The sequence below is a fragment of the Oenanthe melanoleuca genome, chromosome 17 (genome assembly GCF_029582105.1).
Source record: "Oenanthe melanoleuca isolate GR-GAL-2019-014 chromosome 17, OMel1.0, whole genome shotgun sequence".
Lineage (NCBI taxonomy): Eukaryota > Metazoa > Chordata > Aves > Passeriformes > Muscicapidae > Oenanthe > Oenanthe melanoleuca.
Genome location: NC_079350.1, coordinates 9,223,306 through 9,240,061, shown reverse-complemented (window position 1 = coordinate 9,240,061; position 16,756 = coordinate 9,223,306). Strand labels below are relative to the sequence as shown.

Sequence of the window (16,756 nt, the reverse complement as noted above, 5' to 3'; positions counted from 1 at the left end):
TTGCAACAGGTTTAAAGCATGGTACAGATGGTTGTGAAATTATTGCCAACAGCTACTCATTATATTAGATAAGGCCCTGGGTTTATTTAGGAGAAGCAGATGGAGGGAATACACAATATTTTAGATGTCTTGGCAAACTGTGTTTTCCTTAGAACAACATTGCATGTTTGGTGTGAGAGTTCTGGCCAAAAATAAAACAACAAAACAGGGAAAGAGGAATAATTATATCCCTTGAGGGGCAATAAGGTGTGTATTTAAAAAAGAAATACTACACTGCAAGTCAGAATTAGGAGAGCTGAGGTCTTATTTCAATCCTTGTGGCAAGAGGAGAGTTTCTGATTTCACTGATTTCTGTATTTTGTGGTTTGTGGATAAAGCTTGAAAACCTGACCCCAGCTGCCTCCAAAGGCTGAGGGATACAGGGCAAAGGGAGAGTTTAAATTTTATTTTTTTTAAGGATCTCCTGAGTTTTGTTGATTTAGGGGCTGCCTACCTGTGTGAGCACTGGCACCATGGGATGTCCGTGGCTTAAGTCATCCCTGGATGTCCCATGTCACTCCACATCCCTCCCTGGGTGTTCCCACCTCCCTCCTTGTGTGTCCCACGTCATTCCTTGGGTGTTCCACATCACTCCTTGGATGTGGACACCTGTTGGGTGTCCCTTGTCCCTCCTTGGGTGTCCCTTGTCCCTCCCTGGATGTCCCTTGTCTCTCTCTGGGTGTCCCTTGTCCCTCCCTGGATGCCCCATGTCCCTCCTGGGTGTCCCTTGTCCCTCCTTGGGTATCCCACATCACTCCTTGGATGCCCCATGTCTGTCCCTGTATGTCCCATGTCCCTCCAGGGTGTCCCACGTGTCCCTCCTGGGTGTCCCTGTCCCTCCCTGGGTGTCCTATGTCCCTCTTTGGGTGTTCCATATCACTCCTTGGATGTCACACATCCCTTCCCTGGGTGTCCCATGTCCCTCCCTGGGTGTCCCTGTCCCTCCCTGGGTGTCCCTTGTCCCTCCCTGGGTGTCCCATGTCCCTCCTGGGTGTCCCTGTCCCTCCAGGGTGTCCCACGTGTCCCCACAGCCCCCGTGGGTGAGCTCACCTCTGCAGAGGTGTTTGGGGTGCTGATGGCAGCAGGCAGCCCTGGTCTGTCCCTACTTTGTGCTTTTGCAGGAAAGCAAGCCCAGGAATGTTTGACATCCTGGTGAAGTTCTCCACCTTGGCACAGTCCCTGGTGGGTTTGGGGCCCTCTCTGGTGAAGTGCACAATCCCTGAGGATCCATTTTGCCCCTTCTCCCCCTCTGGCTGTGCCCTGAGGCTGGGGAGGGAGCACAGAGCAGTGCAAAGGTGGCAGCAGGAGCCACTCCCTGTCCTCTCTGCCTTCCCCTTTATGTGATGGATGTTTTTGGCTCTCACTCTGCCCGAGGGTTGATCTTTGCTCACTATCTGCCCACCCCAGCAGTGATTTGGGGACACTGGGACATCCCCCAGCCCTCCAGAGTCCAGTGCTTGCTTCAGCTGTGCCTGGCTGGGGAAAACCCCCCAGTGCAGGGCCCAGGAAAGAGTGACTGCCACGAGCTCTCCTTTCCTGGCTGCTGCTCCCATCCCTGGCAGGTGTTTGTTTTTCCTTCCCCTCTCTGGCTGCTGCTCCCATCTCCCATCCCTCTCCCAGCAGCTCCAGCAGCACCACTGGGGAAGGCTGAGCTCTTCCCACCCGTTTTTTTTTGTTTTGTTTTGTTTTTTGTTTTTTTTTGCTTTCCAAACGCTGATGGGATTTGATAGCACTGACATTTTCTGCCCAGCTCCTCCTGGGGGCTGGCCAAGTGCAGAGGGTGAGGTGGCTGTGCCTCCAAATAACACAGCCTTCAGCACAGCTCCCAGGGCAGCCTGGCAAGGAGCTTCTGCTCCCTGGCTCCTGGAGGGAAGGAGGCTTGGGATGTGTTTTGGTGACTCAGAGCTCTCTCCTGCCGCAGTCTGTGCTGTCCTGCTAGCCCACCTGGCAGAAAAATCCATCCCCCATCCACCCACCAGCTGGCCTGTGCCCTTTGCTTTGTGCTTCCAGCCCGTGCAGGGCTCAGCCCTGCTCCCCCAGCCCTCCTGGCACAGCTCTGAAGGGCAGGGCTTGCTGTGGGTGACGTTTTTCACTCACACAGGGCTCGGGAGTTGGTATTTTTTTGGAAAATGGCAGCGTTAAATCAAGGCAAAACTATTTGCAGGCTTGACAAGAATTGCTTCCACTAAAAAGGAAAACGTATTTAAAGCCGGGAATGCTTCATTTTAGAACTTGACAAATGAAACAATCCCCAAATGTTGCTCTGTTGCTCTCTCATTTACATCCCCTAAAGTAAAAACACTTGAAACATTTTGCTGATCCTGAAATTCCCCTTGAAGATTCCCCTTTTGTCTGCTGCTCAGACAAAACCCTTCCTATCCTGACTGTGGGGTGACACCAGAACTCCCAGGAAATGTTTTTTTTCCCAGCTCCTGGGAACCCCTGGAGTGATTCTGGGCTGCCCATTGCCAAGGACAGGCAGCAGCATCTCTCCTCTGTGCTGCCCATGGCTGGGGCTCAAGGTGTGACCTGCTTTCCCCACCCCAGTGCAGTGCAGGGTGTTTAACTCCCAGCCCGAGCTCCCTGCGATGCTTCTGAGCATTTTCCTGCCAGCTGTCAGTGCTGATTGCAAACGAGCCTCCTCTGCCTCTCTGCAGTGGGGCATGTCCCTGTCTCTCCTGCTTAGCAGCTACAAGGACTCCTTGGAGCAGCTGCCTCACAATCAGAACATCTTCCTTCATCCTGGGCACCATCCAAGCCCTGCAAATCCTCCTGTGGTGGATTTGAGTGGCTCTCCCTGCCTGGCTGCAGCACAGGAGGGTCTGGCTCCAGACACTCCCCTGCTTCTCCCTGGAGCCTGGCTCAGGAATTACACCCACAAAAGTGGATTTCAGGTGCCTTGGGGAGGGGATTCTGCTCCTGTTTTGCTCTGTCTCCTCCCACCAAGACTTGGGAGCGTTTCTGCCATGCAGAGGAGGAGGAGGAGGGGGTTTGTGTTCACACCTGGGCACTGCTGCAGGCTGGTGGTGGGTTTAGTGCTGGCTACAAAAGGCTCAGAAATGCACCTGTTTGGGGTGAGACCAGGGAATCCCAGAGTCCCAGAACAGCTGGGGTTGGAAGGGACCTCTGGAGATCATCCAGGCCAGCCCCCTGCCCCGGCAGGTGACACAGGAACGTGTCCAGGTGGGTTTGGGATGTCTCCAGAGAGGGACACTCCACTGGGCAGCTTCTCAGAGCTCTGCCACCCTCAGGGAAGGAATTTCTTCCTCATTTTGATGTGGAACTTCTTGTATTTTCATTTATGTCCATTGCTCCTCATCCTGTCACTGAACAGAGTGTGGCACCATCCTCTGACACCCCTTGGAGGTATTTTATGGGTTGGTGGGATCTCCTCTGAATCTCCTCTTCCGGATGGGCTGTTTGTGCCTCTGAAGCCCTTTGCTGCCAAATATTGTCATTTCCTGGGTGTATTTAACTTTGCCCTCTTAGTGTTAGAGCTAGAGAGAGGTTTACCCCTCACTGTTTGAGGGATACAATCCATTTGGGAGCAGACCTGTTTATCTGAGCTCAGGGACCAGCCTGAGGTGCTCTGTTGGAAGGAATGGGTGGGATCTGTCCCTTGTGCTGTGGGTGTGGGGGCCAGCACGGATCAGATGGGACATGCAGGTCTGCTGGGATGTTTGGGTATCCAAAGAGAGGCACAGACCTGCCAAGCCGGGCCCTTTGTGTGGCAGGGACAGAGCCACCAGTTAAACTGAGCAATTAGCACCTGACATCGATTATCAGCCCAGCCTGGGCTCCACTCCCTGCCTTGGGTACTCCTGGTGAAGCTCACACACCATGAGATCAAGCTTAGTGGGAGGGGACACCTTTCCAACCAGCCTGGTCAGCCAATCTTCATGAAGTTCTTTATTTTGTTTTTCCCACTGGGTTTTCCACTCCCAGGGGTCACTGGGGTTTGTTACCTGCTGGTGCTCAGGTTTGGGGAATGGGCATGATTTACTGGAGTTTTCTCTCTCAGAGGTTTTGAGGTTATTTCTAGGACTAGGATTTATAAAAACTAGCAAGGTTACATAAAAATACCACAAGTTATTGCAGTGATTCCTTCTCACCAGTGGCACCAGTGTTACCCAGTGGTGAAACCCCATGGGAGGCTCTCAGACAGGGTGGGGATGATCCTGAGGAACAGGATTTGCTTTTCCCCACTCCAATCCTCAGGATCTGGTGAACCTGAAGGAATTCCAAGGCATTTTCTTTGCTCAGGGCTTCACTAAGGATGCTCTTGCTGAACCAGAACAAATCAATCCTGAGCTCCCAGCCCCTTACAGGAAGAGATTGCTAATTATTTATGTTATCAGAACGTTCAGGGAAGGAACTTTCCCTTCGTTCTTTGCTTTCTTTTATACCCAGAGGAACAAGCTGCTTTCATAATTTATTCCAGGCATTGCTGGAATCAAAGTTATCAAGCATTTATCCCACAGCTGGGCTGTCTCTGGGAAGAGCTGTCAGTCAGGGCTGGTTAGTGGAGGAAAGAGAGAGAAAAGCAGCATTTAACCAAATGTTGGGGAATTGGGGGATGAGTGCCACAGTCCTGAGCCCCAGGGATGGCAGGTGGACATAAAGGTTTGGTGTTGGGCTGTCACAAAAAAGACACTTCCACAGAGGAATTGATTTTGCTGCACTTAAACCCCTGCAAGTGCAATCCAAGGCAACATCCCAAACATTTCCAATGTCTGTGTTCTGTCCACCCCACTGAGACACAGCCATGGCTGCAGATCGAGCCACTTATCACCTAAAATCTGATTTCTTCTTTTGGTTTTTGCTTTTCTCAACCAATTTTCTCTTCTGGCACTGGGTCCCCATCACCTCTGCTTTGTTCTCAGCTGTTGGCTGTGCAGCCAGGGATCTCCAGCAGGATTTTGGGATGTGGCTCCTTTGATCTCTCCATTTCTCTTACTTTCAAGGATAATTTCCCACTCATCCTGACCTAACTCGCAGTGGCTTTTATGAGCTTCAGAGGGGAAAAGTAAAACAAAGGTGGCACTTTGGCAAATGCCCCAGATGATGTTAATTAGGGTCTCAGATGTTAATTAGGGTCTCCCCCTCACTGAGGTGTTTTTCCAGGCACTTTAGGGCACTGGAATCCTGCAAATGAGCTTTGGCTTTGTAGGGGGAAAGGCACCATCCCCACCCTGGCACAGTTTCCCCTCCTGAGCTGCTTTGTTGTACTTCCTCAGACCCTTCCCTCCCATTTTCTCTTTGAATTTAAAACCAGAACAAGAAGGGCAAGAAGGACCTTTCCTGTCAGCCCTTCCCCAGGCAGGGCTCTGCCTGGTGACAGCACAAACCCACCCTGGCTCAGTGCAGACTGAGGAGCTGCTGGGAGCATCCCCCAAGGTGGATGTTCAGGATTATCTCCTCCCTGTGCCATTCCCACCCTGCACAGGTCCATAAGTGAGCAATTAAGCTGTGAGGATGGAGGGAAGGGAGCAGAGGATGAAATCATTGGCCTGGGTGCAGAAGATTAAATTAGAAGGCTCTGCATGTGCTGGGTCTTGGTTTAAATTTTCTCCTGTTGCTCGTGCTCCAACTGCATGCATGGAGCTGATGTCATGGGAATTTTAAGGTCGTGAAAATGTGGGGACAGGTGTCCTATAGAATAAATACTCATCTCCTCAGGTCCTGGCTGGCTTTTGCCTGCTTCCAGCCAAGATCCCAGCAGGATTTTTTCCTGATCTCCAGCACCTCCTGCTGATGGAGTCTGGCCCTTTCCGCCCAGCAGTGCTGAGCCTGCTCTTCCCTGGGCCAGGCTCAGCCAGTCAGGGACTTAAGGACAGGATTTATTCTGGATTTATTCCCCCTGCACTGCCTCAGCCACGTCCTGCACAGCTCAGAGTGCAACTGTACAGCTGCTCTTGGAAAACTCTGCTTTTCTCTGGGATTGGTGTTCGTGGTGGCTGATCACTGCTGAATGCTCAGCAGCCAAGAAACTGCAGAAAAAGGGGTCCTGGTTAGCAAGAAACTGAGGAAAAGGGGCTCCTGTTATCAGGAAACTGAGGGAAAAGGGCTCCTATTATCAAAAAACTGCAGAAAAAAATCTACTGGTGTCAGGAAACTGAGGGGAAAGGGCTCCTATTATCAAAAAACTGCAGAAAAAAGTCTCCTGGTGTCAAGAAATGAGGAAAAGGGCTCCTGTTATCAAAAACTGAAGGAAAAAGGGCTCCTCTCATAAAAAACAAAATCAGGAAAAAGGGCTCCTGGTGTCAAGAAACTGAGGGAGAACTGTTATTAGGAAATGGAGGGAAAAGGACTGGTGTTATCTAAGCAAAAAGGGCTCTTAGTGAGAAACTAAGCAGAAAGGGCTCCTGGTGTCAAGAAATGAGGAAAAAGGGCTCTTGTTAGCAAGAAAAGGGAAAAAAAAAGAGCTCATGTTGTCAAGGAAATGGGAAAAAGGGGCTCCTGTTATCAGGAAACACGAAAAAGGGCCAAATTCTCCTGGTCACTGGGAGTGTGCAGTGCATGGAGGGCTGGTGGGGTTTTGGGTTTCAGGAATTGGGGGAGGTGGCTGTGCTGGCTTTGGGAGCTCTCATCACTGTGAATGTGGACACTGGGACAACATTTCTTCCCTTTTTCCTGTGCCCTAAACCAGGGAATCCATTTCATCTTCACATCACATTTTTAAGACTCCAGTGTGTCAGACTCACACCCTGCTCTCTGCCTGTTCTCCTCCAAGAGAATGCTCTGAACAAAAATTAATTTTGCACACAGAGAGGAAACAATGAGAAGAAACTGCTTCAGGTGTTGGGAAACACCAGACATCAAATTGAGGGATTTGTGGATTTATTAGAGGAAATTCTGGCAGGTAATTTCCAGCATAGCTGAGGGATTCAGTTCCCTCTCTCTGTCTCCTTTTGGGCTGTGATTTCCTGGGCATATGGTGCAGCCTGATGATGACCAGGCAGAAATTGGGGATTTTCCTCCAGCAGGATTTTCCCTGGAGTCTGTGAGAAACCATTCCATGAACACAATCCACAAAGTGCAGAGTTTAGAGCAGCTCCAATATTTGCTGGCTTTACACCCCGCTCACCCACGCTTCAGAAAGATGAATTTTCATTTAATCTGGATGTTTTTTTCCCTGTTTCCCACCAGGATTCTGGCGACTGCTGGCACAGATTTCGACCTGCGGACCCTGCGAGCGGTGCGGGTGCTGCGGCCGCTGAAACTCGTGTCGGGAATCCCAAGTGAGTGTCACAGCCCCGGGGCTCTGCCCTGTGGATTCGTGTTGGGAAAGATGGGACAGAGAAATCTGGCAAATATCAATGCCCAGATTCTGAAACCATGAGCGAGATTGAAATGAAAGCCACGTTTGAGATGCCAAGCCTTAGTTACTGAATTCCCATGAAACAATGGGATGGCCCCTGGAGGTAATCCCCTCTTGATTGAACCATGCCCTCGGCCAGAGAGCAACTCCAGAGGTCACAAAAAGACCGGCCAGGGTCCAAAGATTAGATCTTAGAGTTTAGAATGGGACACATAATGCTAATCATAAGGATTCCTACAGGCTGTATGTAAACGCTATAGAATTTGTATTTTGTATTAGATTGGTTAGTGGAAATTAGAATATTCATTATGGAAGAAGATTTATTGTATTGCAAACGGGAAACCCCTTGCTCCTCTTAACTCTTAACACCTCTTCTTGCTCTCTTTTCTCTCTTCTCCCTCTTTCCCTCCCCTCTTCTTCTCCTTACTCTCTGTTTTACTCTTTACTCTCTCTTGCTCTTCTTCTTGCTCTCTTCTCCCTCTTCTCTCTCTCTCCCTCTTTTATCTCTTTATCCTGCTCTGTGGCTGTGCCAGCAGCCCCTAGCAGGCTCCTTTATAATAAACTGCAGCTGTAACCTTCAGCTTCAACAGAGCACTTGAGTTTTGTCCCCCACTGTCTATCCCAACACAAAAACTCCGGCAGATTTGGGGTGTCACTGCTCTTCTCAGCAATATTTCCTCCCCCTGCTGTGGCTGTTTTGGGGTTAGGTTGTTTCCAACCCTGGGATGCTACCAGAGCCCAAACAGCTCAGAACTCTTGAGGCAGAGCCCCAGCTACGCCCTTGAGATCGTGCAGCAAAGATTCCGAAGGTATATTTATTTCTTCGTTTTCCTTCCCTCCCTGAGGTGTTTTTGTGTCCCCACAGGCCTGCAGGTTGTCCTCAAGTCCATCATGAAGGCCATGGTGCCCCTGCTGCAGATTGGGCTGCTCCTCTTCTTCGCCATCGTGATGTTTGCCATCATTGGGCTGGAGTTTTACATGGGCAAATTCCACAAAACCTGCTTTTCCAACGAGACAGGTGAGCTCTGCCCTTTGCACCTTCCTCTCCTGCTTCTGTGCTGCTTTTCCCTTTGCCTCTTCCACATTCCCTGCATTCTCTCCCTCTTTTCTGAGAGTTAACAGAATTTTGTGCCCACCCTGATATGCACTGGGACACATTCTCCTCTCTCAGATGCCACTGGGCTGCTCCCAGTCTGCCCAAAAGTGAGATGAAAACTCTTAGAACCTCCTATCCCAAAAGATTTTTTTCATAGCAGAAGCACAGAACCAAATTCCTGTTGTTTCATATTAATAATGTCTGAGTTTCCTGGGGAAACATTGGTGTGGAATAATCAAACTCTGAAAAGTCTGGGAGCAACCAGAAAATAAAAGCACAATAGATGGAAGGCAAGGAGTCCTTTGGTGGAGAAAGGATAAAAATGACCCTCAGAGAAGGGGAGTTGGGCACTGAAGAGTAAATCTGTGTCTGAGTGATAAACCCCAGAGGATGCAGGTGGAGAAGGATGATCCCAGAGATTCTTGGCTGTGTCAAATCATGGAATGGTTTGGGCTGGGAGGGACTTTAAACTCTTTCCCCCTCATTCCTTTATAGTGGTGTTAATATATGTCTGCACACATTAAAATGTGGTTCTTGTCTCCAAATCATTGCATTTTAAGGTGCAATTGACCTTCTCTAAAACACAGCCTTGTATTTTCAGTCATTATCACTAATAGGTCTTAATATTGATTTATTTCCATGCAATCCAATGGAAATAAAACAACATCCCTGCCAAGTCTCTGGGCATCCTTCACAGTGCTTTGTGATGGGAGCAGTTTAATACACTCAGTGTGCACAGGGATTTGCAAGGGGAATTCTTGCTCACGTTCCTGTGGATTGCTGGAAAAACAACACAGGCTGTGAGGGAGAGTTGGGAGTTGTGACTTGTGAGAAAATCCTGGCAATTCCTGGAGAAAATGAGTTTTTGGACTGGATTTGTAGGAGGGAAAATTCTCTTTGTGGCATTGAATAAAGCAGGATTTATTAAAAGGCCTTCAAAGGATTCACCTTGGGCAGTGCTAGAGCCTGGCTGAGGTTACACCCAAGATGGACTCAGAGTTAGGAGTTTTTACACTTTTAGAAGTTTTGGTCCATTTCCATGTTGGGGTTCATTGTGCAATTCCAGCTCCAGGTTCTGCAGTCCCACCCTCCCAGATTCTCTCTCAATTTGCTGCTGTTTGCACTTTTTGGGCCTGAAGCTGCAGCAATATTCTTGGTTCTGGGGCTGGACAAGGATTGTTTCAGAGCTGTGGTAACACCTGACATGCAGCTCAGAGTTACACACCAAGGCAGAGCAGAATCTGAGGATATAAAAGCTGAAGTGAGAGCGTCCCTGGCAGCTGGGTGGGAGCTGTGGCTGAGCTCCCTCAGCCCCTGAGCAGGCAGGGCAAGGTGCTGTGCCTGTCACTGAGCTCTGCAGGGCTGCTCTGAGCATCCTTTCCACTGCTGGGCTGGAAATGCTGTTTCTGGAAAGGAGCTGGGCTGAGGTTTCCCAGCACTGCATCCCCTGGGAGCAGAGCAGCACAGCATCCCACAAAGCTTTTTAAAACCTAAGTGCTGCTCCTCTCCACAGAGGTGCATTAAGGAGCTGGGGCACAGACCATGGCTCCAAACCAGCCTGAGGGTGGAAATGTGAACTCATTAAAGAGATGCCTCTGCTAGGGGTGGGAAATGGCAGGAGGAGAAGCTGATCCTGCTTCTCTCTGTTCCAAACCCCCTAAGTGAGCAAACCCCTGGGATTTTTCCTGCAATGAGGAGCCACAGGTACCAGCTGTGCATCATGAGGGGGCCAAGCAGAGGGGTCAGCACTGAGTGTGGCTCTGCTGAGGTGGGTCAGTGGTGAACTGCAGCACTGAGGGTGCTGGGCACCAAAATGGGCCTTTCCCCTTCAGCCTGGCTGCTCTGGGATGGAAACATGTCATCATTTCAATGAAAAGTGGGTAAAACTCAATGGCAGTGCGTGCTCCAGTCTGGTTTCCCTCTCCCTGCACCCTCCTTGCTGTCCCATTCTGCTGACACAGGATTATTTTTAAGCACCTGACCCATCCCAAATGCCCCAAAGCTGCCCCAAAGAAGAGAAGGGCACCACATTTATTTCCCATTTTTCCTTGAGATTCTCCCTTTCTCTGTCTTCTCCAGCCACGAGGAGTAAGGGCCAGTTCTGGTCACTGCTTTAAAAAGGAAAAATTGCCCCTCCCACCCCTCTGTGGTAGATGTGCTCTGCATTTTCAGAGAATTCCCTGGCAGCAGAAGCCAAACTGAGATGAAACTGGATCCTCTTTTAATGCACACTCACAAAGGGCCAGCAGGAGCCAGCTTTGGCATTTTCTTCTCTCACCAAGCCCTGGTGCCAGCCTGTGGTGACCCATCTGGGATCTGGAGCTTTGCCCTGCACCGAGGTGTTGAGTCAACAGGGAAGCATCACACATATATTTATATATATCTAATATATTTATATATATCTTATATATTTATATATATCTTATATATTGATATATATCTTATATATTGATATATATCTTATATATTTATATATACCTTATATATTTATATATATCTTAAATATTTATATTTATCTACACACACTTATATCCTGCTCCACAGTGACAATTTTGCTCTCCTCCTGCAGGCTTTGCTCCATGGAATGATTATTCCAAATTCTTGCTAGCCTGCTCCTGCTTTTCCCCCTTCTGTATTGGATTTTGTGCTGTCCTTGTCCCTTTAGAAACCCTTCGGTGCTTCCCCAATCCCAGTTTTCCAAGCAGGGATATTCCTTGGGATATTTGTTCGCTCTGAAAACCCAGCACTGGAGTTTTCCAACCTGCAGCACTTCCCAGCTGAGCCTGGAAGGTGCTGGGCACCCTCCTGGCTGTTCCTGGTGGTTCTTCCTCCAGGAATTTCTCCTCCTTGGCTCTCTCTGGGTCTGCACTGAGACTCAGCAGGGATCCCACATAGATCCTTCCCCTCCTTTTGGAGCAAAAATGAGCACTAAATCAGCACTAATGCAGGAGGTGCCCTTTTGCTTTAAGGTTATAAAGCAAATATTGGGCACTTTGAGGCTGTTTGAAGTGTGTGCCATTCCCAAAGCTCTGCTTTTACCACACTGTCGAGTTTTATTTTTGTGGTGTTGCTTTATTTTGGGTTTTTGGGGATTTTTTTTGCGTGTAGATTTTTTCATGTTGCTCTTACACCATTCCCAGGCCTCTCAGATGTACTGAGCTGTCATGAGCCAGAAATTATTTGCAGTTTGGATGTTCCTTCTCTCAGATAGCAAGTGGCAGGACAAGAGGAAATGGCCTCAAGTTGCACCAGGGGAGGCTCAGACTGGAAATCTCACTGAAGGGTGGTCAGACATTGGAAGGAGCTGCCCAGGCTGGAGTTTCCATCCCTGAAGTGCTCAAAAAAATGTGCATGTGGCACTTGGGGACATGGGTTAGTGCTGCTGGGTTGTGGCTGCACTTGATGATCTCAGAGTTCTCTTCCAACCTAAACAATTCCACAATGTGAGATGGCAAACTGTGAATTTTGGGCACTTCAGGGATGGTTCTGCTCCATCTTCCACTGACCCATCTCTGTGGAAATGATTACAGGGACACAGCCACTTTTCCATGTCCACAGCAGCACAAAGAAACCTGAAATTGAATTTAATCCTTGCTGTGGTGCCAGGAGGATGCAGCAGCACCAGACAGGAACTTCTCAGGATGGTTCTAACAAGCAGGAATTCTTCAGAATGGTTCCAAGCAGAAACTTCTCAGGATGGTTTCAGTCAGAAATTTCTCAGGATTTTTTCAGTCAGGAGCTTCTCAGGGTTGTTTCAGTCAGGAACTTCTCAGGATGGTTCCAGTCAGAAATTTCTCAGGATTTTTTTAGTCAGGAGCTTCTCAGGGTTGTTTCAGTCAGGAACTTCTCAGGATGGTTCCAATCAGGAACTTCTCAGGATGGTTCCAATCAGGAACTTTTCAGGATATTTCCAATCAGGAATTTTTCAGGATGGTTCCAATCAGGAACTTTTCAGGATGGTTCTAACAAGTAGGAACTTTTCAGGATGGTTTCAGTCAGAAATTTCTCAGGATGGTTCTAACAAGCAGGAACTTTCCAGGATGTTCCAACAAGCAGGAAATTCTCAGGATGGCACCAGTCAGGAACTTTTCAGGATGGTTTCAGCCAGAAATTTCTCAGGATGGTTCCAACAAGAGGAAATTCTCAGGATGGCTCCAGTCAGGAACTTTTCAGGATGGTTCCAACAAGCAGGAACTTTCCAGGATGGTTTCAGTCAGAAATTTCTCAGGATTGTTTGAGTCAGGAACTTTTGAGGGTTGTTTCAGTCAGGAACATCTCAGGATGGTTCCAATCAGGAACTTTTCAGGATATTTCCAATCAGGAGCTTTTCAGGATGGTTTCAGTCAGAAATTTCTCAGGATGGTTCCAACAAGCAGGAAATTCTCAGGATGGCTCCAATCAGGAACTTTTCAGGATGGTTTCAAGCAGGAACTTTTCAGGATGGTTCTAACAAACAGGAACTTTTCAGGATGGTTTCAGTCAGAAATTTCTCAGGATGGTTTCAGTCAGTAACTTTCCAGAATGGTTCTAACAAGTAGAAACTTTTCAGGACTGCTCCAATCAGGAACTTTTCAGGATGGTTTCAGTCAGAAATTTCTCAGGATGGTTTTAACAAGCAGGAACTTTTCAGGATGGTTTCAGTCTGAAATTTCTCAGGATGGTTTTAACACGCAGGAACTTTTCAGGATGTTTCCAACAAGCAGGAACTTTCCAGGATGGTTCCAAGCAGTAACTTCTCTTCCCTCCCTGCAGGTGAGGAGGTGGGGGATTTTCCCTGTGGAGAGGAGCCTCCTGCCAGGCAGTGTGAGAGTGGGACCACGTGCAGGGAGTACTGGCAGGGCCCCAACTACGGCATCACCAACTTTGACAACATCCTGTTCGCCGTGCTCACCGTGTTCCAGTGCATCACCATGGAGGGCTGGACTGACATCCTCTACAACGTGAGTGCTCTGCTGGGGCTGCCAAAAGCTGCTTCTGGCAGAAAAAAACAGTTCTGTTGTTGTGGTTTTCACCTCCTGCCCCCTGCTTTTCAGGAGGGCTGTTCCTGTTTTCCCCAGGCTCTGGTTGAATCTGAATCAGCTTTGGGGCTGCAGAGGTGGGATGGGTGGGCAGTGGGGTGGTGGCAGCTGGTGTTGGTGTCACCCCAAGGTGCTCCTGTGCTCTGCTGGGTGAGTAGGAGCAGCTTCTCACAATGTCCCACAGAAAATCCAAATTGTGCAAACCTGGGTGGCAAAAGCAGCAACTCCTTAATATTTTGTACCTGGAGGTTTCCCCTCCTGACTGGGTGTGGTCCTTGATCAAACTGGTAACACTGAGCTCCAGTACTGGTTTTGCTTTCACAGTTTTACAAATCACCCCTGGCATGACCCTGTGGGCTGCAGAGAGGAGGCACCAGGCTGAATTTCCCTGCAGGACCACGACTGGCACAACCTCTTGGCTGGCCACTTTTGCTCTTCCCAGTTTTTACAAGGAGCAAGACAATCTGTCCCAGGCTCTGCTGCCTTCCAGCTGTGCAATGCCCATTTGAGGGTGCAGTTTCTGGGGAAAAATCCCCAAGGCAGGTTTTACTGATGCCCTCAGCCCATTTCTCTGGCTGGAGGATGATGCTGTGCTCAGCTTTCTTCATCACAGACCCCAGAGCCTTGCTGGGCCCTTTCAGTCCTTCCTAGGAGTGGGAAGGGATTATCCTCAGCCACAGTCAATTGCCAGGTACAATTCTGCTGTGTTGGAGCCAATAAATCTGATTTATTCCCTTCTCCCTCTGTTGCTCAGTTCCTCCATTTATTCCCAGTCTTTGACCACTTCAAGCCATCTCCAGAAGATTTCCCCACTGCATTTCTCCCCTCACCCTGAAGCTTCACCACACCACCAGCTTCTCCCCTTCTCATTCAGCATTCCTGCTCCTTCCTGCTGGTGCCAAGTGTTGTAAGAAAAGCCCATTAGCATCCTGGCTGGAATTGATTAATCAATATGTGGTGGATGAGATCATCTTCTCCCAACCTACCACATGCAAAACCCCGAGCTTACTATGGGGGTATTGATTTTGGGGGCTGCTTTGAAGCTGCTGTAGCTTCATTCCAGACATCCATTAATTGGGAGCAGCTCCTGGAGCAGCTGCAGGGTTGGATGCAGAGTTGAGGGGTGGATGTTGGGATCTGGCAGATCTGAGGGGCTCTGGGTGTTCTCACTGAGGGGTTTGTGCTGTGCCATGGGACTCTCAGCACAAGTGACTGATGCCACCCCTGCCACCTGTCCCCTCCCTGTGCTGCTCTGCTTAGGAGCACCTGGCTGTGCTTGTGCAGGCTGGAAGCAGAGAGAAGCTGTGGGTGGAGGAGATCCACTCTGTGCAGCCCTCAGCCTTTTCACAGCTTCAGTCATGTGCTGGTTCCTGGCCACTTGTTTCTTGGTTTGGCGCCTTCTGTGCCTACTCCAAGTTCATCAAATTGAAAAAGGAGACAAAAGCCCAGATTATGCTGCAGCAGTGGCTGGAAATCCTCCATGGGTGTTTGTGGATGCATTGTCAGGCTGTGCACAGATACCAGCAGTGAAGTTACAGAATTATAGAATGGTCTGGGTTGGAAGGGATAATCCCATCCCACCCCTGCCATGGCAGGGACACTCCCACTGTCCCCAGTGTCCAGCCTGGCCTTGGGCACTGCCAGGGATCCAGGGGCAGCCACAGCTGCTCTGGGCACCCTGTGCCAGCCCTGTCCACCCTCCCAGGGGAGAATTTCTCCCCAGTATCCCGTTTAACCCTGCTCTCTTTCAGTTTGATATCATTTCATTTATGTTCTGTCACTCTGCCCAGATAAAAAGTTCCTCTCCCTCCTATTCATAAATTCCTTTAGGCCCTGGCAGGGCTCTGAGCTCTCCCTGGAGCTTCTCCTCTCCAGGTGAGCACCCCCAGCTCTCCCAGCCTGGCTCCTGAGGGGCTCCAGCCCTGGGAGCAGCTCCAGGTTTGCTCTGGACTCGTTTCAGCAGCTCCAGATCCTCCTGATGCTGAGGAGCATCACAGAACCCCAAGTGGGGGAATCACCTCCCTCATCCTGGCCACTCCTCTGTAGATGGAGTCTGTCCATCCATCCATCCATCATCCATCCATCCATCCATCATCCATCCATCCCTCCATCATCCATCCATCCATCATCCATCCATCATCCACCCATCCATCCATCCATCCATCATCCATCCATCCATCATCCATCCATCATCCATCCATCATCCATCCATCCATCCATCCATCATCCATCCATCCATCCCTCCATCCATCCATCATCCATCCATCCATCCATCCATCCATCCATCCACCCATCCATCATCCATCCAAAGACAAAGGGTGAGTGTCAGAGGTCATTCCTTGTTCAGGGAGCTCTGATTCACCAATTGAGTTCTCTACTGCTAGGAAAATATTAATTTTTTTTTTTTTCGTGAAAATTTTATCAGGAGAAGTTAGTCTGTCAGCCCCAGGCTCTGGTCTCCTCAAGGAGAGCAGCATTCCCCTGATGCAGGATACTCATCAGAGCTGAGCTGTGAACCTACTTTTAATCTTTTGCTTAATTAAGATTTGCAAAAGGCTGTGGGACCATGGGAGGCAAGATGTGGTCTGTGTAAACTGTGATTAAGCATTAATATAAAAAGAGGCTGGAGCTTTTTCTCCTGCTAACTCATGAAAGCAGGGAGAACAACACAGTTCTGGTGCCCCAATAGAATGTGGGAGCAAGTCCAGAGAAAGGCACAAATTTGGGACAGAGCACCTCCCCTATGGACACAGAGGAAGACACAGAAGAGGTTGTGTGGAGAGCTCAGAGCCCTGCCAGGGCCTAAAGAGGGACTGGGGACAAGGGATGGAGGGACAGGACACAGGGAATGCCTTTTCCAGGATTAGATGGGATTTTGGGCAGGAATTGTTCCCTGGCAGGGTGGGCAGGGCTGGCACAGGGTGCCCAGACCTGGATCCCTGGCAGTGCCCAGGGCCAGGCTGGACACTGGGGACAGTGGGAGGGGTCCCTGCCATGGCAGGGGTGGGATGGGATGATCTTTAAGATCACTTCAACCCAAATCTGTGATTCTGTAAAAGCTGCTAACCTCAGGCTTATCTGAGCCCTTCCTTCACCCCTCCCCGTGTGTGCCACCACCACAGGCTGGCTCTGCTGGGGTGGTTTGTCCCCTGCTTGTCCAAAGTGCTGCTGGAGCAGCCAGCCCTGCTGGGACCCAAATCCCTCTGCAGCCAGGCAGTCTGGGACTGAGACCCATTAGGGGAAGGCTGAGGTTACAACTTCTCCCTTAATGGGCCGTTCATT

The 16,756-nt window shown here is 49.6% G+C and overlaps 1 protein-coding gene across 1 annotated transcript in view; it reads left to right on the top strand.

Moving 5' to 3' along the window:
* The first annotated feature begins 6,973 nt into the window (after positions 1-6,973).
* LOC130260249 (voltage-dependent N-type calcium channel subunit alpha-1B-like) overlaps positions 6,974-16,756 on the top strand; it is a 155,476-nt gene continuing 145,693 nt past the window's right edge. Inside the window, exons 1-4 of the mRNA XM_056505472.1 lie at positions 6,974-7,038; positions 7,189-7,280; positions 7,929-8,378; positions 13,209-13,396. Coding sequence (XP_056361447.1) covers positions 6,974-7,038; positions 7,189-7,280; positions 7,929-8,378; positions 13,209-13,396 — 795 coding nt within the window. The remainder of the gene's footprint in view (positions 7,039-7,188; positions 7,281-7,928; positions 8,379-13,208; positions 13,397-16,756) is intronic.